The sequence below is a fragment of the Balaenoptera borealis genome, assembly GCF_965194805.1.
Source record: "Balaenoptera borealis genome assembly, chromosome: 9".
Classification (NCBI taxonomy): Eukaryota; Metazoa; Chordata; class Mammalia; order Artiodactyla; family Balaenopteridae; genus Balaenoptera; species Balaenoptera borealis.
The window spans coordinates 7,644,968-7,670,138 of NC_138873.1; the positions used below are offsets into that span (position 1 = coordinate 7,644,968).

General features: G+C 43.1%; 1 protein-coding gene across 2 annotated transcripts in view; it reads left to right on the forward strand.

Moving 5' to 3' along the window:
* The first annotated feature begins 223 nt into the window (after window positions 1–223).
* SLC22A2 (solute carrier family 22 member 2) overlaps window positions 224–25,171 on the forward strand; it is a 31,317-nt gene continuing 6,369 nt past the window's right edge. The window contains exons 1-10 of one of the 2 annotated variants that reach the window (XM_082404580.1): window positions 230–1,815; window positions 3,710–3,813; window positions 10,105–10,259; window positions 12,181–12,349; window positions 14,178–14,292; window positions 15,830–15,936; window positions 17,666–17,880; window positions 18,477–18,585; window positions 19,563–19,675; window positions 23,121–23,220. In XM_082404580.1, coding sequence (XP_082260706.1) covers window positions 1,405–1,815; window positions 3,710–3,813; window positions 10,105–10,259; window positions 12,181–12,349; window positions 14,178–14,292; window positions 15,830–15,936; window positions 17,666–17,880; window positions 18,477–18,585; window positions 19,563–19,675; window positions 23,121–23,220 — 1,598 coding nt within the window. In that variant the 5' untranslated portion in view covers window positions 230–1,404. Of the gene's footprint in view, window positions 1,816–3,709; window positions 3,814–10,104; window positions 10,260–12,180; window positions 12,350–14,177; window positions 14,293–15,829; window positions 15,937–17,665; window positions 17,881–18,476; window positions 18,586–19,562; window positions 19,676–23,120; window positions 23,221–25,171 lie in introns of both variants that reach the window. The other variant, XM_082404581.1, reaches the window with a different exon arrangement.

A 25,171-nucleotide genomic window follows, 5' to 3' on the forward strand; every position in this document is an offset into this window, starting at 1 on the left:
CCCTGCTCACCACGGCCCACCCTTGGCCTTGGCCAGTCCCGGTACAGTCAGCAATTTAATCCAGTTCTCATTTATTTTGTTTTGTTTTAGCCCACTGAATAGTTAGCAGGTAGAATTGCATGCATGAATCTGTGCCAGAAATTCTCCCCCCGCTCTTGGTTCTATAGCGTCTGAACCCACGCACTCAAACTGGGGCCGGGGGCAGCAGGAGTCCCCCCCATCCTGCTACCACCAAGCAGAGAACCTCCAGGAGCCTGACAGAGCCCAGAAGAGGTTGACAAGGTCCCCAGAGGCACCCTGGTTCTTGCTTTTTTAAGAAAACAAAGTTTGCAGCTGCAATGGGGAGGAGGACTTCTGTGGGTCACTACTTTTCAACCCATGCTGTTCTACACACAGGAAAACAGACCCCAACGGGGAAAAAAGAAGAAAACAGGATTAAATTTCTGGTATTTTAATATGCAGATATATCAGCAGGCCACCTTGCTGATGTGGCAGCTGCCCACCGCAGTGAGGATCCTTTCCCCACCAGGAAAGATGTTTGCCTGTTTCCCTTGCGTTTGGATGCACCAATACCATCCTAAAGAGCCGCTCCACCCCTGACCACAGGCAGAAATAACTAAGACCAAAAAACAGCAGAATGAGACCACTCCTGCCTGCATTACACTTGACCTACATGTGTGGAGAACATTTTATTCATTCCTCACAAACAGGTCAAGGGGTTCCAGGGTTCAAAGGCAAGAATGCCAAATTGTCATTCTTTAAAGAGCAGAATTATAAAATCTTGGAAAAATCAAAACAAACCGCCCCAGCAGGTACCCCGAGTGCCCCGGCTGTTGTTTGTAGAAAAAGCCCAGCGACAGAATTTGCAAACCACCTTGACCCCAGACCAGGGCTCTGACCGGCAGACCATGACTCGCATCGTACCCAGCGAGCAAGGCCAAAACTGCGTGTGTTTCCCTACAACACCTTAGCGGAAAGGTTGGCTGTGTCAGTGAGATATGAATGTATTAATTTCCTGGACACTCAGTTTACTACAGAAAGATCAACAGGGCTGTGATATGTGACAGTGCTCGGATTTCTCCCCGTGTGGTACAGAGGAAGGATTGTCTGCGGGGCCGGCATGAGGTAGGGGCCCACTCACCGGAGGGATGCTACGATAAACACAGCATCTTGCCCTGTGACTTGCTCGGGGCGTTTCGGGGAAGCGGCTGGACACACGTGGCCGGGGAGGTGCGTGGCTGCGAGTTGGTCCGACCAGTAAAGGTCTGGACCAAAGGCTGGTCGCTTTCTAAAATAAACTCACCCTTTGACTTTTGGTCGGGGTTGTGCTGAGCCGGGCCCAGCCTCGTTCCGTGGCGTCTGAGCAGCGCAGGAGGCAGCATTGGGACTTCTCTCCCCGGAACAATGCCGACGGTGGACGACATCCTAGAACACATAGGGGAATTCAACTTTTTCCAGAAACAGACATTTCTCCTCCTCTCTCTGCTCTCTGCCGCCTTCACCCCCATCTACGTGGGCATCGTCTTCCTGGGCTTCACCCCGGACCACCGCTGCCGGAGCCCCGGGGTGGCCGAGCTGAGCCGGCGATGCGGCTGGAGCCTGGCCGAGGAGCTCAACTACACGGTGCCGGGCCCGGGGTCCGAGGGCCAGGCCTTCCCCCGCCGGTGCCGCCGCTACGAGGTCGACTGGAACCAGAGCGCCCTCGGCTGCGTGGACCCGCTGGCCGGCCTGGCCGCCAACAGCAGCGTCCTGCCTCTGGGCCCCTGTCGGCACGGCTGGGTGTACGACACGCCCGGCTCCTCCATCGTGACCGAGGTAGGTGATCGTGGGACTTAGAAGGGATGGAGAAAGCAAATCGTGCAGTTTTTCTTAAGGAAGAACCCAGGGAGGGCCAGATGTGCTCTTTGGACTCTAAGTATCTTATAAAAAATAAACAAATAAACAAACAAACAAATTAATTAATCAAGTAAAATCAAATCCTAGTTTTCAAAAAAACATACAGCCTCTTATTTGTCTGGGGTGTGAGCAGGTGAGTTTAAGCTTCAAATTCTGACAATAATGATTCTAGTGTATGCAAGTCTCAGTGGTAAGAAGCAAGCAAAAACATCAGAATTCCTGGAAATCATGCCAGGAAAGGGAAAATTTTCAAGCCTCCTCTTTTTCTGGAAGCCCTGCCTTCCCCTCCACTCTGCCATGGTACAGATGGACACCTGACACCTCACAGAACTCACCTGAACGGTGCCTTACTGTGATACAGTGTACTTTTCTCTCGATGGCTAACTTTTTTCTCTTTAATTTGCTCGAAGTATCCATATCAAACCATTCGGGGTTGGAGCTTATGCTATGGTACTATTATTTTATTAAAAACCACACTTGGCATTAACATCTAATCATGAGGCCTCTTTTCAATAAATAGAAAGAAAAAATGGAGACTTGCTGTCTTAAAATTTTTTATTGGAATATAGTTGATCTGCAATGTTGTGTTAGTTTCAGGTGTACAGCAAAGTGAATCAGTTATACATATACATATATCCACTCTTTTTTACATTCTTTTCCCATATAGGCCATTAATGACAGAGTATTGAGTAGCGTTCCCTGTGCTATACAATAAGTCCCTATTAGTTGTCTATTTTATGTATAGTAGTGAGACTTGCTTTTATTGGAGACAAAGCAAAATGGGGGGGATAAAATTATTCTGCAAATACAAAGAAAGCCAGGTGCCTGGCTTAACTTAAAAGGACTGCTCGGATGATGTGAAGATATTCTGTACAGGCGTTAATGTAGAAGAGCCATGTGAAGGACCTAAAATGGTCTGATAGTTACATGAAATGTGGAGGATTGAAGATTTAACACCATAAAACTTTTTTTTTTTCTTCTACACTGATTCTTTATTTCCAGCCTCCATTGGCTTAACATGTTTGTGATTTTTGATTAAACAAACTCATTAAGAAGTAGAAATAATGTTTAACCAAGTATCTGGGCATCCTGTGATCCAGTCAAGTTGACGCATGAAATTAACCATCACAGGAAGCTACCTGTTTCTTAAGGCCTGGACCCAGAAAATGGCAAAGTAAAACTTCCACCACATTCTGTTGGTCAAGTACCATAAAACTTTTAAGAGGCTTTTGCAGCGTGGTTCATCTCATTGTTCATACAGAGATGGGAGACTGAGGCCCAGAGCAGAGAAAAATTTTGCCCAAGGCCACAAAATGAGAAAGCTAGTCCTTAGCCCTAGAAAGGGGTTTCCTCCCGACCTCCAGGCCAGCACCTGTGGACCCCCAGCACCGCCTCCTGTTCCAAGTGAGGACAAAGGTAACAGCCATTAGCAAGATGCTAATTCCCCTAATTTAAAGAGACACTGAACAGCCCGGCTTCCTTAGGGCAACGCTTGAATGTGTCCACACACATATTTAATAAAATTACAAAGAGAAATGGTTTGTGCATAAGTAATTACCCAATTTCAGCTCATTTAGCCAAAACAGTTCAGCCTGATGACATACTGCCAGATGGAATGCTAAACAGACTGCGGGACAAATCTTCGGGGTTGTGTAAAGAAAATTAACACGAGCAAGAAAAGAGTTGGTTTATTGTCGTCCAGTCACATCAGTGCCATGCAAGGAATACCTCCTGAGTTCCCTGGGTTGAGCTGTGTCTAACAGAATTTTGTTTTCTTTCCCTCCCAACCCGGGACACCCCTGGCCCCTCGCAGTTTAACCTAGTGTGTACCAACTCCTGGATGCTGGACCTGTTTCAGTCGGCTGTGAATGTAGGATTTTTTATCGGTTCTGTGGGTATCGGCTACACAGCAGACAGGTAGGTACGGTACAAAAGTGGTGGAAGGTAAGCAGTCCAAGGAGAGCGCTTGGATTCACCTGTTCCTGCCTGAATACCATCCATTCCCGGAGCACACAGACCACACTTTCCTGAATTGTCGCGACGATCTTAGATTTCTTTTACAGCTTTGGTTAGCATGACCAATGTCTTTATTTTCTAATTCTCTTGGATCATAGAGGGATGTTTCAACACTGGGCAGCAGTGTTTCCTTGTGGGCTATCCAGAAGCTTAGCGTTAGAAGGGAGAGTGATAGAGGATTTGATCCCTTTTGTAATCCCAATTCTTTCTTTGGCCTCATGCCATCCACCTGGTCATGCGTCTTCAGGGCCTCTGAGCTCTGTCCCGTCCTCTGCTTGCCTCTCCTGTGCTGGAACCAGGTAGACTCTCCCTTTTGTTCTTACCTGAGCCTGTGCCGTTGCAGGATTCCTGAACTGGGGCCCTGGGGCCAGATGTAATTATATGTATGGAACCTAAGATATAATCTGGTGAAAGGGAAACAGGGTCTCCACACTGGCAGAGGTAAATATCCACTTCCATACTGTCACGTCCCTGGAGAGAGATGAGGAGAGACCTCTCCACATGGAATGTACAACAGGTGGTCCTCGCACATGGGTCCGTGCCTCCGGGAGCTAGTTTTCAGTGACTCATACTATTGGAGCCGTTCCTATGTCTTTTATTTATCCACTATTTTGTAATCCCAGGTTCACTGTGCTGGAAGTTCCTCATAAGGTGCATCTTTTTTTTTTTTTTTTTAATTTTATTTATTTATTTATTTATTTATTTATTTATTTATGGCTGTGTTGGGTCTTCGTTTCTGTGCGAGGGCTTCCTCTAGTTGCAGCGGCTTCCTCTAGTTGCGGCAAGCAGGGGCCACTCTTCATCGCGGTGCGTGGGCCTCTCACTGTCGTGGCCTCTCTTGTTGCAGAGCACAGGCTCCAGACGCGCAGGCTCAGTAGTTGTGGCTCACGGGCCCAGTTGCTTCGCGGCATGTGGGATCTTCCCAGACCAGGGCTCGAACCCGTGTCCCCTGCATTGGCAGGCAGACTCTCAACCATTGCACCACCAGGGAAGCCCATAAGGTGCATCTTTACTCTGTTGATGATCAATTAGACATTATTAGGAGTCCCCCAAAGGGAAGGGAACGGAAAAGTTGGCTTTATACTTGATAAGCACCTTAGGTAATTTGGCCATCAGCGCTAATTATTTAATATTCCTGATATTGACTGTTTACTGAGTATTTCCCATGTTCCAGGCACCGTGTGCAACATTCTGGACAGGATTATCCTCTTTAATCATTAGTCACCTAGTGAGATAGTGCCATATAACTATATAATAATTATACCATCTTTTATAATTTATTATAAGCTACAACTATATGTATCTAATTCTGAAATAAGTGGTAAAGTAAATACACTTTACGCTTGTTGCCTTCCCCAACTATATCTTTGATACAGATAAACCAAAAGCCGTGAGCTTAATATTCGATATAGATAGAACATTTTCTCTGATGATACTACAGTCTGGATTAAAACTTGCAAATGTGTTAAAGATTAATAAGGATGGCTGAATCAATCACACCCTCAGGGGCAGCTGAACTGTCACAGCCGGGGCCCCCTGTGGCAGCAGGAGGGAGGGAAGGTGACAGTGAAGGTGCTGGGTCACGAGGCAGCCCCGTGCATCACACCACTTCTGTAACTGTCTTCTCAGCCTCCCTTCGAAGGCTCCTCCTGGGGCGCTGTGTGGCACAGAGGCTTGTGAGGTGCAGAGGAAGGTCATTCGCTTTTACTTTTATTGCCACAGAACTGGCAATAAGGACGGTGGTCTGGAAATGACCCCTGAAGTCCTGAGAGGTACCCTGACGAGGGTGGTGGAGAGTCTGCCCTGCTCCCCGCGTGTGGCTCTCTGGACCCCTGAGTCCCGGCTCCCTCTCCACTCGCTCTTCCACGAAGGAAGAGATTCTAACACTCAACTCGCCAGCACAGAAGTGAGCGAACAGGGGACTGAGCTTCACAGCTGGTTCAATAAATGAGTTAATTATTCCCATCCCACTCAGAGAGTAGGAGACCAGTTATCATTCTCTCCGGATGGTGCCTTCCTGACTTAAAATCCCCGGTCAATTATCCACCTTCTTAGATGACCTCATTATTTTGTTCCCATTGTTGAAATCTCCCATGTAAAGTTGACTACTCATTATTCTTCCCCCCAAAGCTGTGTACATCCCTCTATTTCGTTTTCTTAAACTGTCTGAAGTCTGGTTGGTTGGTTGCTGTCCCCTTCTCTTCTGTTTGTGTAGGCAGGTAAGGGTGCGTAATAAGACAACCACCCTACGGGTCCAAAAAGGACACTATCTATTGCACACTTAATGCCTATTACTGAATAATTGTCAGGTTTTATAGAATGGAACAAGAATCTCATGGAAACCCATCTGATGCTACAGATTAAACCAACACTGAATAAAATAGATTGTCAGCTATGAGGAATTTTTAAAATATTGTTACTGAGCCCAAGCTCACTCTGCTTGCCACTTGACAGGCCAATAAATCGGAGACAAAGTGTTGAGACAAGGAACACGACTTTATTCGGAAAGCCGGTGAGAAGATGGCAGGCTAGGGTCCCCAAAATAACCATCTTATCGGGGTTTGGATGCCAGTTTCTTTTATAGAACAGAGAGGGGGAGGAGATGGGGAAGTAAAGTAAAAACACCATAAGTTTTGCAAATATCCCCTGGAATGGCCGGCCTCAGGGAGGGGATGTGTTAATTCCTTCTTCCTTGCAGCCATCGGCAGGTGGACAGGGTCCGGATGTTTCCCTGAACAAAGGCACTTTGGTTTAACATTCAGGCAGAGGGGCGGGGTTCCCCGAGGCAGGCCATTATGTATAGACAGTATCCTTTTAGTGAACAAAAGCAACAGGAAGCAAAGGTTAAAGTAAAAGAAACAGATCCAACATGTAATCAGACTTGGTTCTCTCCTGTAACAATATGACCTAACAGCTGATGAACGGTGTCTTTTAGAAGAAAGCCAGGAGCACATTATGAACAGGTTATAATAAGAATACTGAGCCTTACACCAAGTCAACTTTCTGAAGGTCACCTTTGCAAGTAGAAGGAGGGAGGGACAGGGGATATATGCTAGAGATTTTGAAAGTAAACCTTTTGTAAGATGTCTAATTTGTTTCATTATTCAAACCTCCTAAAGAATGATTTTCAGAATCACCTGACACCAAAAAAGTAATCTCTCACCAATTCAAGGTTTTTTTACTCTAATGGTCAGTAATTTAGTGTCAGGCTTGTAAATGTTTAACAACTGACTCTCTGAAGGAAAAAGCCCCAATTTGTAGGGTTTGTTGATCGCCATGTTGTCAAGGCTCCCACGGTGGTCCATTTCAAGCTACCAAAGTGAGGTCACTGAACACAGAGTTGGCTAGAAATATGCACCATTCTATGGTATTTCCACCACACAACTACAACAGATAGACATAAAAAACTTCCTGAGCATAGATAATGGTCAAACACAGTAAAATAATTAGGAAGAGATAAGTTTTGCATATTTATTACACATGTTTTTAACATAATTTACTTTATTGTAAGTGTGTACTTTCATTTTTAATAATGGCTGTGTTTAACAATCAGCTCACAAATTTTCTGAAAGTCTATCAATCAGCTCTCGAAAGCCAGCACTGCACTGTCCAGATTTCACAGCGGAACGAGATCAAGGCAGAATCAAAGTCCCAGTGGGACGCAGTCGAACTTACTCAACTCTGTGGAATCTTTCAAAACTAGCTCTCCCCTACGTACTATGTGGCAGTCATTGTACTGGGCATCACTGTGTGTTACATTTCACTTAGGATCATAACAGCCTTTGAAAGGAGAGTTTATTATCCCGTTTGCAGATGAGGAGACTGAGGCTCAGTGAAATGAAAGCAGTGCTTCCCAAATGTTAACGTCCATATTAACCACCTGGGGGTTTTGTTAGAATTATGATTCTGATCCAGTGGGTCTGGAGTGGGCCTGAGAATCTGCATTTCTAACCACTCGCCGGTGATGCTGATAGCCCCAGACTACAGTCTGAGTAGCAAATAGCTAAAGGACTTTTGAAGCCAGCAGTCCTGGAGTTCACCCCATTCTCTTTTATTTGCTCTTCGTTTTTCATTTAACCACTTAAGTGGTTCTGTTGTGGGAGGGTAGGAAGGGGGGGAAGGTTCTCAAACCACTCTCCCAAATCTCCAAAATTTCTTCCAGCCCTGCCTCATTGTGTTTTTTTTTTTAATTTTATTTATTTATTTATTTATTTATTTATTTTTGTCTGTGTTGGGTCTTTGTTGCTGTGCACAGGCTTTCTCTAGTTGCGGCGAGCGGGGGCTACTCTTTGTTGTGGTGCGCGGGCATCTCATTGCAGTGGCTTCTCTTGTTGCGGAGTGCGGGCTCTAGGCGCGCGGGCTTCAGTAGTTGTGGCACGCGGGCTCAGTAGTTGTGGCTTGCGGGCTCTAGAGCGCAGGCTCAGTAGTTGTGGCGCACGGGCTTAGTTGCTCTGCACATGTGGGATCTTCCCGGACCAGGGTTCGGACCCGTGTCCCCTGCACTGGCAGGCGAATTCTTAACCACTGCGCCACCAGGGAAGTGCCTGCCTTATTGTTTTAATAGCACTGTGTCTTTATGTGAACATGTCCCCTAGTGAAGCTGTTCTGCATTGGTCGATTTGATTCTCTGAAGGCTTCCACGCACTGAGTTTCAGATGGTGAATGTTCCCTCTCATCAGCCGTGGGGTTTTGTCCATATACAGGAGCATGACTACGGTGCTTGGTGATTTGGCTGAGTCAACTTTGGAAGTTGAAGAATTATCACTTCAGCACATACTTATAAATTCTTTGAGCGTAAAGGGAGAGGTTCAGGAAGAAAGGCTAAAACATTGTGTTGATATGACTTTGCAAGGCTGTGGGTAAAAGTCCAGGGGGTATATGTTTACAGTGAGGAACCACTGACTGAGAATTTTAAAATGATGTGGTCAAAACAGGGTTTTAAGAAGTTTAGCAGTTTACATTAATTACTAATGAGACTGCTTGATCTTTAAATTTCAGATTTAAAGCATTAATAATCCCAAGTAATTATTAACAATGTTGTAGATTCTTTTCAAATGGTCAGTTAGTATTGAAATGGTCACTAGAGCACAAATTGCCTAGAAGAAGAGCAGCAATTAAAAAATGTCCAGCCACATCAAATGTGCACTGCTAATGACGTGGCAGCACTACTGACATTCAGTTTGAAGTGGATAAACAAACAAAAATTAAATAAAACATCGCTTTGCGTGAAGAATTTTTTTAAATCCACTAACAGCTAATTAGGGCGCCTTTTAGAACAAAACCAAGAGGACATGATGAAATGTGACAAAAAGAGACTGAACCTCAAGTCAGCTTTCTGAGAGGCAGCTTCGCAAAGGGAGGGAGGGAGGGAGGGATGAGAGCTGGGTGCGAAGCTCTTTACGTGTAGTACCGCACTTAATCCCCTGGCCAGGCTGGGTCAGATAGCTCTTCTCCAGATGAAGAAACTGAGAAAGGCCGCATAACTCACCCGACGTCCCAGTCAGCGGTAAGGCCAAGGTTAAACCCAGGTTCCCACGTTTCCGTCTACCCTGCACTGAGACACTCTCCAGGTCCCTAAACCGATGGGACCCAAGTCTCTCAAATAAAATGTGCAGGAGCAATCTTGCTAAGGTACTCCATGGCAAAGGCCTATGGGATGGCAACAGGTGAGATGATGACAGCGCCACACAAAAGACCGTTTCCATGGAGACACACAAATACCATGAAGTCCAAAGGCAGTGTTGGAAATGGATGGGGAAATACATTGAACATGGAATTTTGTTTTTTCTAAAGCAAAAGCTCCTCAGTGGGCAACTAGTTGAGACTGTTGGTGCAAAGGCCCAGCTCATGTGATGACAGAAGACCTAGACGGGCCCTTGGGGCATTCAGCGCTGGGTGGCCTGAAGAATCACCCCCTCCCCACGTACCCTCCACAGTATGGGGCTGAGAGGTGCTCCAGCCCAGGGTGAATGGGCCTCACTGGGCTTCAGGTTTATACATAGTGCAAAGTCCTGATGGAACTGACCTGAAGTCAGGGATTCTCTTGGTGCGTTATCAGTCTGTACCTCCTGAATTTCCATAATTCGGAGATAACCTCCACTTTAGTTTAGAGTTCCATAACTTCCATGAATTTTCTACAACCCTCATGAATCTAATCTAATTCCATTCCCTGTCTTCGTTTTCTCCTTGCAGGTTTGGCCGTAAGCTCTGCCTCTTGATTACAATCCTCATAAATGCTTCATCTGGAGTTCTCGTGGCTATTTCCCCAACCTATACATGGATGTTAATTTTTCGCTTGATCCAAGGACTGGTCAGCAAGGCAGGCTGGTTAATAGGCTACATCCTGAGTAAGAACGCTTGTGATTGTAGCTATGGGGGACATTGCTGGCAAAATATAGTCAGTCACCTGAGGGTAGCTGCACAGGAAAATGGACTCAGCTTCAAGACAATGTTGAAAGATTTTTTTTCTGTATCAAAAGAATTTCTGAAATCTTTTCAGTAAACTCATTCTGCATTCCTCCTAGAAAGAAAACAATGAAGCAGGAATGAGAGTAAACATCATGCCATCCAAACTCTTATATAACTCTTCAGGAATTTTTGTTTTCTGTGCCCATAGAGAGGAAATCTAGCCTACCAGGCTTTACAGAGAGACAATTCATTGATGAGAATATATTAGATTTATAAGGGGCTTTATTAATTTGAGTACATCCATTCTAGCAAACCACATTTATCCTCAATGTATATGCAAGGAAACCAAGGATAGAAGTACTGTGGTCGATCTCGGTTCCTCAGCGAGCCATTTGTAGGAACAGGAATATCATTTACATCCTACTCATTAGGAGTCAGGGTTATGCTTAAGCTCCATGGATTATAAGAGAATATTTGGATGATGACAGCAGAGCATCTGTAAAATAATATTAAGGAGAATTACCACCATAATTAGATCTTGGGAATTCACTCCATCATTGCTTGCCCTTCTGCTACATTCAAATAGCATCCACACAAAGGGAAATGGACACTGAAATTAAAATAATATTAATCAATCTTTCATTTCGCACAAGAGAACTAGAATATGTGTGCTTAAAATTTGACCCAGTAAAGTTAATTTGGGGGATTCTGTGAGATGAAGAGGAGATGGTGCCTAATACTCTCAGGTGCCTGTCATGGTCGTCACCTGATCTATGTCTGGGCAACAAAGGAACTAATGTACGCAGTTATTCGATGAGAAATTTGGTTTCTCATACACATGACATGTAGAAATATGTAGAATTTGAATTTAAATTTCATCCTTCTCCCATTAATTTCTTCTCCAGTCCCTCTGGATGTCCTTAAGGTGCACCTGTCATTCACCCTCTTTTTACCTGCTACCCCAAGACCTCATCCATGACCCCAACCACTTTGAAAGACAGACATTTCTATTTATTAAGCATGTACATAATTTTGTCCATCTTTTTAAAATGCTTTTGGATAATTCACAGTGATTTATAGAAATAATTTCAGAGTGCATTTCTATTTGGTTTACAAATAGTTGAAGTCTTTAACACGATTACCAAACATTTAAAGCAAAACTCTGGGGTTCATGGAATATCTAGAATCTCAATTCTAGAATGTCTGTAATATAAAAATGACTATTTCTTAAATCCACGTACCACAGACTTCATACTTCTGTCATGATGTAGTCATGGGATTGGATAAGGCTGATTATTATACCATGTGCATTGTTATGCTTGTAAACCAGCTCTTGGAGAATAAAAAGCCTGATTCATAGTGTTTTCCAATTTCTAAGTTGTAAATACTCCCACCATGCCTGCTTTTAAGATACCAATGGGTTAAAAACCAGCTTGCAAAATTCCTGAAAATTTAAAAATCAGTTCTTGCAAGCCAGTACTAGCCGACTCCAGTCAGCTTGGAACGCCACCACCAGGTTTCCAAGCCATTTAAACACATTAACAAGATTGCCAAGAAAATGTTTAACTCATGTAAGAGGACAAGTTACATTGAGCTATTCATTTACGTGAAAATCATCTATGCTCTAAAGTCAATGTTTACTCCATGTAATGTGGGATTATAAGATTTCACATTAATTAACGCAACAGCAGTAATCATAACAAAATAGGTCCCAAAGAACATTTAAAAGTTTTCAGAGAGCTGTATAGAAAATTCTAGAACTTGGACTACTTTCTGAGTTGGCATTCTAGTTTCCCCATGGTTAGACAGCCAACTCACTGTTGTACTGACTTGCGTTGACCATTTGGGTTCTCTCTGCAGTTACAGAATTTGTTGGGCTGAGCTATCGGAGAACAGTGGGGATTTTTTACCAAGTGGCCTTTACGGTTGGGCTCCTGGTGCTTGCTGGGGTGGCATACGCACTTCCGCACTGGAGATGGCTGCAGTTCACAGTGACTCTGCCCAACTTCTGTTTCTTGCTCTATTACTGGTAAGTCCATGTGGAACCAAGAGGAGATAGACTGAAATATTTTATTTAGCTAAAAAGACTGTCTTCCCCAATGCACACCATCCTTCCAACCTAAGATATCCTTCACTCTTCTGTTTCACAGGAAACCCAGGTCCATGTTTCAGGGATAAAAATCATAAGCTTTAACCTGTCTTCCCATCTGGAAATCAGATGTTCTTTCACTTTGAACTTAAGAGCTTTATGACTTGGATCTCACATTTTTCACATTATTTTTGTGGTGTTTAAAGTAGCTTCCAGTAGCCATGATACCCTTTAAAGAGACTGACAATATTACTGTTCTTATGCTGCCCCTCCTCAGAAGAAACTTCAGGATAGAGAAGGGGAAGTATGGCACTTTTGTCACCACCTCCCATACCATGCCAAAAGCAGACATCCCCAATCAATCACAGCAGTCTTTATCCCAGATAAGGCCAACATGGCACCCCAGAGAGACCATACCAAGCAATCAGAGTTACCAGGGCAAGTGAAATATGTTTCTCACCCCTGCCCAAGGGAAACATGGAAAACAGTAAAAACAGAAGAAACTATCAGAAACTCCTAATGCAAGGTTACCTGAGATAAAGCAAGAGGGATGCTAGATTATCAAACAAATCTCTCTCCTATGAGAAAACTCACTTATTTAGCTCCTGGACATATCTACCTGTTCTTCCCATAGCTGTCTTGTCTAAGAATTAAACATCTCAACCCTTCCCAGGAAGCCTATTTCTCCTCTGAAAGCCAGTAAAACTCTGAGAGTGATCCTTCGCTTCATCCCTATATCCTTTCTACCCCCTTTATATCTCTGAAACCATCCCTTTTTTCCCCTGTTCTCATTAGGAATCCATTATGTCTTGCCTGGATTTCTGGGTAGACTCATAACTGGTCTCTTTGGCATCAGCTTTCCCATCCTCTAATCCATGTTTCACGCCGCATTGTAAAAATCCAGGCCCACCCCGTTACTTTCCTGCTTAAACGTCTTTCAGTAGCTTGATTCCCTTCAGAATAAAGACCTAATGCTTTAGCATGACAGAAAAGGCCCACCTATTATCCAAGTTCTGACTATTTCTGAAGCATTTCTTGCCACTTTCACTCAATAGAGTCAAATTTAATTTTCTTACAATTCTACAAGCTCCACAGAACAGTAGAAAATAGGTATTTGGGGTGTTTTGTTTTCTTCAGATAAATATTCAGAAGTGGAATTTCTGGATCATACAGTAGTTCTAATTTTTTTAAGGAACCTCCATCCTGTTCTCCATAGTGGCCGCACCCATCTACATTCCCACCAATAGTGCACCAGGATTCCCTTTTCTCTACATCCTTGCCAACACTTGTTACTTCTTGTCTTTTTGATAACAGCCATTCTGACAGGTGTGAGGTGATACCTCATTGTAGTTTTGATTTGCTTTTCCCTGGTGATTAGTGATGTTGAGCATCTTTTCATGTAGTTGTTGGCCATCTGTATGTCTTCTTTGGAAAAATGTCTATTCAGATACTCTGCCCATTTTTAAATTGAATTGCTTGGTTTTCTGCTATTGGATTGCATGAGTTCTTTATATATTTTGGATATTAACCCTCTATCAGATACATGGTTTGCAAATATTCTCTCCCATTCAGTAGGCTGCTTTTTCATTTTGTTGATGGTTCCCTTTGCTGTGTAGCCCCTGCACACTTTTATTTCCTTTGTAGATCCAACCAAACCTCACTGTGTAAGATCCCTCACAGAAATCTGCTTATGACCCCTGGGGGTGGGTGTTCAGTAAGATTTTCCCCTCCACTTAACAGCATTGATGACACTTTTTCTATGCCCTAGGTGTGTACCTGAGTCTCCTAGGTGGCTGATCTCCCAGAACAAAGATGCTAAAGCCATGAAAATCATTAAGCACATAGCAAAGAAAAATGGAAAATCTCTGCCTGCCTCTCTTCAGGTGAGCCAGCAGCTGAAGTATCAAATCAGGGAACAGTGGAAAGGAAGATTTGGGAAAACCGTGCATTGTCTCAATGGGGAGTGGCAGAAGGGGCCCACCCACCATGTGCAACAGGATATTTCTGTTGTTCTAAGGTTTGTGGTTCCCTGGTAGAATATTTTAAGCAGATGGAAAACGTAAAACTAAAGGAAGCCAAAAGTCTTTTAAAAGTCAAATGAGGAGCTTCTCTCTTGTTTACCTCTTGACCATGTTGCCCCTTAGGCTCCGGTACTTGAAGTCTTGTTTGCCTGTGTGTCCATCAACATCCTCAGGGAGGGAGGTTTTCCCCAGAGGGAAGATTCTTCAAACACAAATAATTTCTTAGAATTTTTAAAATTTTGGATAGAAATTATCCCAAAATATTTTAAGCAACCCCTGCCTTCCTGAATAGAACAAATTACTGAAGTGTTCATTCTCTCTGCATTTAGTGTTTTGCCTTTAGCGGACCTCATCACCTTTAATTTAAACCTTTTCATCTGACAAGGCTTGGAAAAGAGAATATCAAGCTTATTAGGAATTTATATTGAAATAAGAGTAAGTCATTTCTGATGAGGCTCTAAGATGAGTGACCTGTAAGAATTTGAGATTGACGTGGCATTTAGAGTGAGGATTTGGGGGCTCAGAGCTCTTTTTTCTTCACTTCCTCTCTGGTTTCTGGGTGTTTGGAATATGTATTTTTCCCCACGAATGACAGGCATAGCACTGATTCTTGGATTTCAGATCCTCTCAGAAACTGGCCAGGGAATAAGGCACATGTGGGTCACTGTCTCGCTCAAGGTCAGAGTTCACGTGAGGGTGGTAAGTCTGGTCACTGCTGGTCTCCTGGAGACTTCTTCCCCTCGTTCCTGGGCCTTTCACACAACATCAGGTGCTGCTCCAGGAAGGAGACAGAGGGGAGTGGGTCTCACAAGGGTTCTGCTTCCTGAACCCTGGAGATGAAATGTTCCCTCCACCACCTACTGTGTCATCTAGAGTAGGGCTTCTCAATTCTGTGCAGAGGATCACCTGGGGACCTTGTGAACGTGCAGATTCGGGTTCCATCTGTCTGGGCTGGGGCCTGAGATCTTTCATTCTAATGAGCTCCAGGCGATTCAGTTGCTGGACTGAGTGCCAGGGTCCCAGATCACTCTCCTGACCTTTGGGCCACACACCAATCCAGGTGTGCAGAGAGGGCGTGTCAATGCCCTCAGCCCTCAGGGCCACTGGGCTGGGCCTTGATTTTACCCCACCCGCTTTACCAGCAGTATCCCTTTAAATACGTGCATGAGTTACCTCACTTCTCTGTAGCCCAGCTTCCTCTTCTGTGAAATGGGGTGAAAAACGTAGACCTAACTTGTAGGGTAGTTGTAATGATTAAACAAGCTAATGTGTGTGAAGGGCTTAGCTAGTCCTGGGCACATTAAAAGCACTCAGCAAGTGTAAGGCATTATGTTCCCTGGATGACCCTGGGATGCCATCATGAAATATACAAAGCTGTTCCTATTTTTTCTATTCTTAGAGCCTCGGACCTGATGAGGAAGTTGGCGAGAAGTTGAATCCTTCATTTCTTGACTTGGTCAGAACCCCTCAGATAAGGAAACACACTTTGATCTTGATGTACAACTGGTAAAGATTATTTTTCACTTTAAAATCCCTCCAAATTCTTTTACTCTGAATCATCCACATAAAGGGAGGGACCAAGAGTACCTTCAAAACATAGCCTGGGTCCAGTTAGCATGAACAGTGGATTGCAAGTAGGCTCATTTATAGGTGGTTTTCCTGAAATCATTTTTCTCAGGCAGATATTGAAATCAGCTTGCAGTCTCAACGCATAGATCACTACATTCTCAACCTTGGCTTTCCCTTAAGAATCACCTGGGAGGTAGTAAAATGCCAAGGCCAGACCCCTCCCTGACAAGGATATGGATTTAATTGGTCGAGGGAAAGACCTAGGAACCAATACTTTCAAAATCCTCCAGGTGATTCTAATATATAGCCAAACTGAGAACTATTGCTATAGATTAACTTTTTTCAGTTGAAGTATAATTGATTTACAATATCATGTTAGTTTCAGGTATACAGCACAGCAATTCAGTTACATATATGTGTATATATATACATGTACATGTATATATTCTTCTTCAGATTCTCCTCCCTTATAGGTTATTACAAAATATTGAGTACAGTTCCCTGTGCTACACAGTAGGTCCTTGTGGTATAGATTAATTGATGATGAGTGTACATCTCTCCTGATTGTACAAGGCTTTTTATTTTTCTTTTCTACCTGGAGAAAATAAATAAGTAAACTTCCCGAACAAGAATAAGCCACAGGAACAGATGAACCAGTTTGCAGGGCAGAAATAGAGACACAGATGTAGAGAACAAACGTATGGACACCAAGGGGGGAAAGTGGCAGGGGGTGGTGGTGGTGTGATGAATTGGGAGATTGGGATTGACATATATACACTAATATGTATTAAATGGATAACTAATAAGAACCTGCTGTATAAAAAAAAAAAACAAAATTCAAAAATTCAAAAAAAAAAAGAAGAAACCACAGGAATAATCCACTGGCTCCACAATCCAATAGCAAGCCTGACCGTCCTCACCGCCTGCAGGCTGCTCCAGAGCCCTGTGCTGTGGGCCCTGCAACAGCCTCCTTTGCTGCAGCATGCTTCCCTTCACGGGGCGGCATCACCGGGACGACTCACATCAGCCAAAGGAAGCTTCGCGGTCGCTGACAAAAGCAAAGCTCATCAGGAATTAATTTAGCAACCTTCACAATATTGCATGTAAAAGGCATCGGGGAAATTTGGCTTCATTATCCTTTCTTTTTCTGAGTAATTGTGATTCTTGCTAATCATCCTCACATTTTCCATTACAGACAATGAACATTTTTAGTCAACAAAACTAGATCAAAATGTTGCTGTATCACGTCAGAAGATAAATCATCAAAAGTGGGCCTGTACCCATTTGGGAATTTGGTACCCATTTGGTCTCCTGGGTTCCTAATGTTTGGATTAAGTAGTCAATCCTTGTGATTTTGACTGCATTTGAAGGCCACAAAGAGAAAAACAATTAACAACCACTAACAGCTTGATACAGTTTACTAAATAAATCACTCTAGTAAGACAGTTCTTCTTGCCTTTCAATTTGGTCAAGGAATGTTAGCCTAATTCTTCCCCTTTCCTGGTGCTGGGGTCACAGCCAGCCCCCGCAGTGGGTCAGATGGTGTTAAAGCAATGGAATAGAGGGAAAAGCAATAATAAGAGGACCAAAAAAGGTGACCTACAATCAACCTTTCAGTGACTTGCTCCTGGTGCCTGGCTTGACCTGAGCTCTCCTCTTTGCTCAGGTTCACGAGCTCTGTTCTCTACCAGGGCCTCATCATGCACATGGGCCTTGCCGGGAGCAACATCTACCTGGACTTCCTCTACTCTGCCCTGGTCGAATTCCCGGCCGCCTTCATCATCCTCGTCACAATTGACCGCGTGGGTCGCCGTCATCCATGGGCTGCATCGAATACGGTGGCGGGGGCAGCCTGTTTAGCCTCGGTTTTTATCCCTGAGGGTAAGTGTCAGGCCAAGCCGGGGTCTTGTCTTCCAAGGCCCTGAGAAGAGGGGATATTACAACCCTTTGATAGAAAGACCATGTCATTTAACATCCAAGTCAATTTGGAAAGAATGAACAAAATATCTGGGACCTTCCTGAGTGAACCCATATGGCAACTCTGCCTTTAAGAACAGTGGCACCCAGTGGTTGCCTGATGTAATATAATAACACCCACTGGTTCTTTGATGTAATATAACAAGAGAGGTTAGGAGGACCCATGCCACAGGCCATCGAGCTGGCCCAGAGCAGGGAGTATGCTATTTCTTTTGGGTGACTTCTATAGACTAAAGCTGGTGCAACTTTGGAAGCTGGTATAATTGTGTTGTCATTAATGACTGGGGTCTAAAGTGAAGAGAGTATCAGAATTGTGTCTGAGGCTAAAACAAACAGACATGGGGAATTTGGCTGAATTGTCCTGGGTCTATAGAAGAACCGATTGTGCATTCTTGTCCCATTCTGGAGGGTGCACTTTCTCCTTGCAAACGCCCCTGGGGCACTGCTGGGAGACCAGGGAGTGAGTGCAGCACGTGTCAGCGGTGTGTTTTCCCCTTCAGATCTACACTGGCTAAGAGTTACAGTCGCATGCTTGGGTAGAATGGGGATTACAATGGCCTATGAAATGGTCTGCCTGGTCAATGCGGAACTGTACCCCACATTCATCAGGTGAGCGCATTTCCTTCAGCATGAAGAGAGCAGCTGGGACATTTGTTTACTGGTGAGAAAGACCACAGGTGCCAGCAGAGGACACCGTACTTTTTTCTTCAATTTATTTTATTGAAGTATGGTTGATTTACAACCTTGTGTTAATTTCTGCTGTACAACAAAGTGATTCAGTCATATATATATATATACACATTCTTTTTCATATTCTTTTCCTTTATGGTTTATCAGAGGATATTGAATCTAGTTCCCTGTGTCCCTGTGCTATACAGTAGGACCTTGTTGTTTATCCATCCTATATATACTAGCTTGCATCTGCTAATCCCAAACTCCCAATCCAGCCCTCTCCTGCCACCCCCTGCCCCTTGGCAACTACAAGTCTCTTCTCTATGTCTGTGAGTCTTTTTCTGTTTTGTAGATAAGTTGATTTGTGTCATATTTTAGATTCCACATATAAATGATATCATATGGTATTTATCTTCCTCTTTCTGACTTACTTAGTATGATCATCTCTAGGGAGGACAGCTTACCTTTCAAAACGCAGGGTAAGAGAGGTTGAGACCATTTCAAGGCAGTATGCAGGTCACACCTCACACTTACAGGATAGGGTAAAACACAGAAACCATGCGATGAGAACAGAAGCTATTGAATTGCCAGAGAGGGATGACCAAATGTCAACATGAGGGAGAGTAGCCCAAGCAGGACCATAGAATAGAGCAGGGGAGACAGTGATGAAAGTAAAAAATGAAAATTGTCCCCAACACCAATCAAAAATCTTCAAGAAAGTTAATATAAAACAAGTACAACAGAATATGAATGGAATTATGTACCATGTATCATTTATGTGCATTGACAATAACGTGTACACTTTCAGTTCACACACACATTTTAATGCTTTGGGGAAGTATTTATCTGGGGGATGTGGGAGATAACCACTGTCCTTTGATAAGCAAAGGATACATCAGTGTCCTGTGTTTCAGGAACCTTGGGGTCCTCGTCTGCTCTTCCATGTGTGACATCGGGGGCATCATCACGCCGTTCCTCGTCTACCGGCTCACCAACATCTGGCATGAGCTTCCCCTGGTGGTTTTTGGTAAGATATCCTCAGAGATGTCTTTGAATGAAAACCTATTTTTTAGATGCCTCCATGTTTCTACCTCAAAACAAGTGCTATGTTTGCAAGTAACTACTAAATATGACTAGTAATTGCTACTACCAGTAGTGTAGTAATGCTAGTATTACTAATAGTATTAGCAGCTGCCAACACTCAGGTCTGGGAGCCCACGAGGACTTATGCCCATAGAGGTGCAAAGTCAAGGGAGAGTGAGGTGGAGTTTCCCCTGAAGAAGACCCTTCGCTCCTCACTGATTTCCACCCCTTTGTCCAAGAGCTGACCCTTTCTGCCTCCTCTATGCCCAGATGTAGAAAAATACAAATGCTTTTACTTCGTTACTTCAAAAAAGGCAGTTAAAATTTTGCAAAGGGCAATTTCAAAACCCAGGGGAAACAAAGACCAAGGAAATGCGTTAGAATAACAGGAACACCTGTGTGGGTGCTGGGCGCCCCGGCCCTCAGATTCCTCGGCCATTCGATTTCAGGAGCCCGGGCACAGCACTTCCCTCTGACCCTGAAGGATGTACAGACACTGAGCCGGCCTCTCCCTGACCAGCCCACAGGAGAGAAGGGGCGGGACAAACCTAATTGTCAGCACATGCTGAACGCAAAGTCTGCAGACTGTGAAAGGGGCTGGGAATCCTGGGCATTTCCATTCACTCAACATCCGTTGTCTTTTCCGCTGCGGTAGACGGAGGCATGGGTCCTCTCCTTCTGTGCGTCCACGCAGACACAGCTCCAGAGCCATACACGTAACACTCACCTTGTCAGTGTTAGCCCCAAGGTCTCGATGGACACATTTCAATCTTCTTTCAGATGCATTCTGAGTCTTTATTTATTTATTTACTTATTTTTGGCTGCGTTGGGTCTTCGTTGCTGCAGGCAGGCTTTCTCTAGTTGCGGCGAGCAGGGGCTACTCTTCGTTGCGGTGCGCGGGCTTCTCATTGTGGTGGCTTCTCTTGTTGCGGAGCACGGGCTCTAGGCGCACGGCCTTCAGTAGTTGTGGCACGCAGGCTCAGTAGTTGTGGCTCCCAGGCTCTAGAGTGCAGGCTCAGTAGTTGTGGCACACGGGCTTAGTTGCTCCGCGGCATGTGGGATCTTCTCAGACCAGGGCTCGAACCCATGTCCCCTGCATTGGCAGGCAGAGTCTTAACCACTGTGCCACCAGGGAAGTCCCTGAGTCTTTCTTTTAATTTGACAGAAATGTAACACTTTTCCCCATGGGCATACAAGACTTAATCTGGGGGGAGGAAGGGAAAGACCAGCTCAGATGCACAGCAGGGGGATAGCGAATGGTTCTCCTCTTGGTGCCACACGTTGTCACACACAAGTGTCTCTGCTCATTCCCTTCTTCTCAAGGGATTTGTGAAGGGGAAATTTTCTACTGCCATAGATCTGCCAGCAAAAGCTCCAAACCCTTGCTAGAACTCACCCTTGAAAGACACCCAGTGAATGTCTCCACGTTCCAACTTAATAACAGGATGGCCCAGGTTGATAGAACATGAGCTGAGCTCTTTATCCTGAGATGACCAGCGTGGCTGGTCCTGCTGGGAGGCACGTGCCCCAGATTCTTTCCTCCCCCAGCTCTGGCCAAGGGACCTGACCCCAGAGCCCCCTTTCCATCTTGGGGAAGCTCCCTCACACGCTCTGGATCCTTCCTTCCATCCCAATCTTGCCCACTCCCCTAGGTGGGCAGTGAGTGATGCATGGGTCAGTGGGACATTTCTGGGTAGAAAATAGATACTTCATTAGTGTCTATTTTGTTTCTCTTAGTACCATTTAACCAAAAAATTGCAAAGTCCAGACCCAGAGGATCCCCCCATACCCAGACCCTCCCTCGGACCTTGCCTTTCCATCGAAAAGATAAAGGATTTTAACTGCATTTCAACATTGAAGTAAACTCAAAGACAATTCTCAATTTTATTTTGCTGGTAGTTTCCTTCTCTCACCAACCTTTAATAGCTAGCAGGAAGCAAAGCTAACAGTTTTACACTTTTTCTTTCTCTTTTCACACAATAATGGTGTGTCACTTGTGCTCTTGAAATAGCCAGAAATGGTCATCTAGAAGCATGAAAACCAACAAATAAACACATTGGAAAATCCTGGTTGAAAGAGCACTGGAAAAATTGATAAGGGATATCCTAGTTAATTAGGCCTATCTTTGCAAATATAAAGTACTAAATGGATGATAATTTGATTATCTAATACATTCTTCACAGTTCACTCACTTCAGAGAATCGAAGCCAGCTGAATATGTCTCTTGTTTGCATGAGTTACAACCAAGTGAATCTCTCAAGGTTTGGGGAGATCTTGAGAGGTTAACTATTTAGTTCATGCCATGTGCCAGGCACTCTTCTAAGCACTTAACAAATATGAATTCATTTCAGCCTCAAAACAAGCCTTTGTGGTGGAGATACCACCCCACTTTCTGTCGGGGAGTCTAGAGTATCAGGGGGATCAGAGAACTTCTCAGGGCTCTGAGACCAGTACTCGGGGTGTCAGTACCAGACCCAGGTGCCCAGAGCTACAGCCGGTGCCCTGAACCACTGCACACTGGAGGCCCGTATTTCTGCCAGTTTTAAGCATGCAAAAAATGGAGTCCAGCAGGCATTTTTTGAAACCCCCCAGCTAGTGAAGAACCCACATCCTACTTCCTGCATTCAATGATGGAAAAACATATAAAGATGTAACCTTAAATCCTAAACTCTTAGTGGGAATTTAGAGAAACAAAAACACCAACATCTGCAAAAGATTACAGCTGGAGACAAAGGAAACAAGGAATAAGAGAAATTTATCCAATACCTGAATCAGAACAGAAAGGCCTGGCTATCTGAAAAAGACTATATATAGCCATATATATATATATATATGAATCACTTTGCTGTACACCTGAAACTAACAGAACATTGTACATCAACTATACTTCAATTAAGAAAAATAAAAAGCAAAAATAAATAAATAAAAATCCAATAAAAGGCCTGGCTATACTATTTAATGCTGTTATGAAATAATGCGTGATTCATTACTTTTATTTGCTAGTAATGATCCAAGTTTCTGACTCGTTTTCATTACTGTGTGCTTTATATTGGCAGGGCTATATTCTTTCTTTTCTTAGCATTGGTTCTTTTTCAGAGTTATTTTCTGACTCCAAAGTATCTTAATATCACGGCAATGTCCTCTAGCCTAGAATAACCTTGACTCAAAATGTTAAGTATTTCATTTCCCTATAAGGAATTGTAATCCAGCAGAGTGTGGAATGGGCAAAATATTTATGATGGGGAATAGGGCAGTCAGAGACAGCAAAGGAATCTGTAAGTATAGGAAATCAGCAAAAAAAAAAATTTTTTTTTAAGAAATAAGGAGAGCTTTAATTATAGAGCCATCAGGTTCAGTTCTGAATGTGATTTGCGTCTGTTCGTTTTCAGCTGTAGTTGGCCTGATTGCTGGAGGACTGGTGTTATTGCTCCCAGAGACCAAAGGGAAGACTTTGCCTGAGACCATTGAAGAAGCTGAAAACATGCAGAGGTAGGGAGCTGGGATTCCTAAATGAACTATTCAATACACGTTTTGGGAAAACTCTGGAGCCAGTTGTAAAGAAAGATGAGGTTGAATCTATACCTCACACCATACACTGAGATCAATTCAAATGAAATCAAAGACTAAAATGCACCAAAAAGGAAACACTAAAAGAATGAAGATACTATGGGAGAATACCTTTAGCCTTTCATAGTGAGGAAGGTCTTTAAAATTTGACCACAAATATCCAGGACCCATTAAAAAAAGTTTGCCTTCGAAAAATCTAAAATTCTATGTTGAAAAACTACCATAAACTTAAAAAAAATAGCAATCTTAGAGAAAATATTCACTCCTTCATAAAGGGCTAATTTTCCGAATATATAAAGAGGTCTAACAAATCCGTAAGAGCAACCCCTCAACAGAAAAAATGGGCAAAGGACTTGAACAGACAATTCAGTGAAAGAAAGAAAAAAACAGTTCCAAAATATATTAAAATGTGCCAAATCTCTTTCATAATAAGAGAAGTGCAAAGTAACACCGCAATAATAGCCACTGGGATTGTTAAAGATCAAACTGCTTGGTAACATACAGGTGACCCTTGAACAATGCAGCGGTTAGGGGTGCCAACACCCTGTGCAGTCAAAATCCACATGTAACTTTCAACTCCCCCAAACCTTAACTGCTAATAACCTGCTGTTGACCAGAAGCTTATGGATAACATAAATAGTTGATCAACAAATATTTTGTATGTTATATGTATTACATACTGTATTCTTACAATAAAGTAAGCTAGAGAACAGAAAATATTATGAAGAAAATCAAAAGGAAGAGAAAATACATTTACAGTACTATACTGTATTTATTGATACTGTAAGCTTACATCGTCTGTTTATAGACAAATTGTCATTACCTACATTAACATTGTCTTATATGATACAAAACACTGTAGATGTTATATGTATTACTAACAGTAGACATCAAAAATGAAAAGATAATGTAAAAAAGACATCCATATCTATTAACAGATATAGTGATTCAAGCATTGAAAATGAAGAAGCAGCAATGTGATTGATTTAAGGTCGCCTAGTGTAATTGATAATACAATTGCTTGATGGCAGCCTAGCCTATACACTAATGAATGAATTGATATAAAATGTTTATGTCATACAGTATACAGTCATATTCATAATACAGTATTGGAAACATTGTTACATTTTTTAAAACACCACTTACCTGTGACGATAGACTGATACGCAGTTTCTCCAATACGAGCGAGAAAGGCGTATTGTACGATAATGTAATTCTTTGAAAGCAAAATTATAAAACAGAAAATGAACACTTTAATTTTATATTAAATATCACTCACCTTATGCCTATGTAAGGATAGACTAATGTCTACATATACTTTATGCATTCATGACATGCTTAACTTTGTCTTAATTTTTTCAATATTTCTAGGCTACCTGGTTCATCTGAGAGTTTTTTCAAATCATCACAAAATGCCAAAACATTTTCCAATGTATTTATTGAAAGTGGACCACATAAGCGGACCCGTGCAGTTCAAACTCGTGTTGTTCAAGGGTCAGCTGTACAATGTTGGGAAAGGATGTGGGGAAGTAGGCAGTGTCCTACATCGCCAGTAGGAGTCAGATTTAAAAGCTCTATGATGGGCAATATAACAATAGTATCAAAATTACAAATGTGCTTATCTTTTTACCAGCAATTCCACACTTCTAGGAATTTACATGTGCAAAACAGTGTATGTACAGGATTATTCATTCAAACAATATTTTTTATGTAATGAAAGATTGGGAACTTTCAATGCCCATCAACTGGGAGACCAGTTAGATAAATTATGGTATGTTGTTCAATAAAATACTCCCTAGTCATCAAGAAGAATGAGGCAACTTGATATACACTGATAAGGAAATTCTCCTAGGGGTATTATTAATGAAAAAAA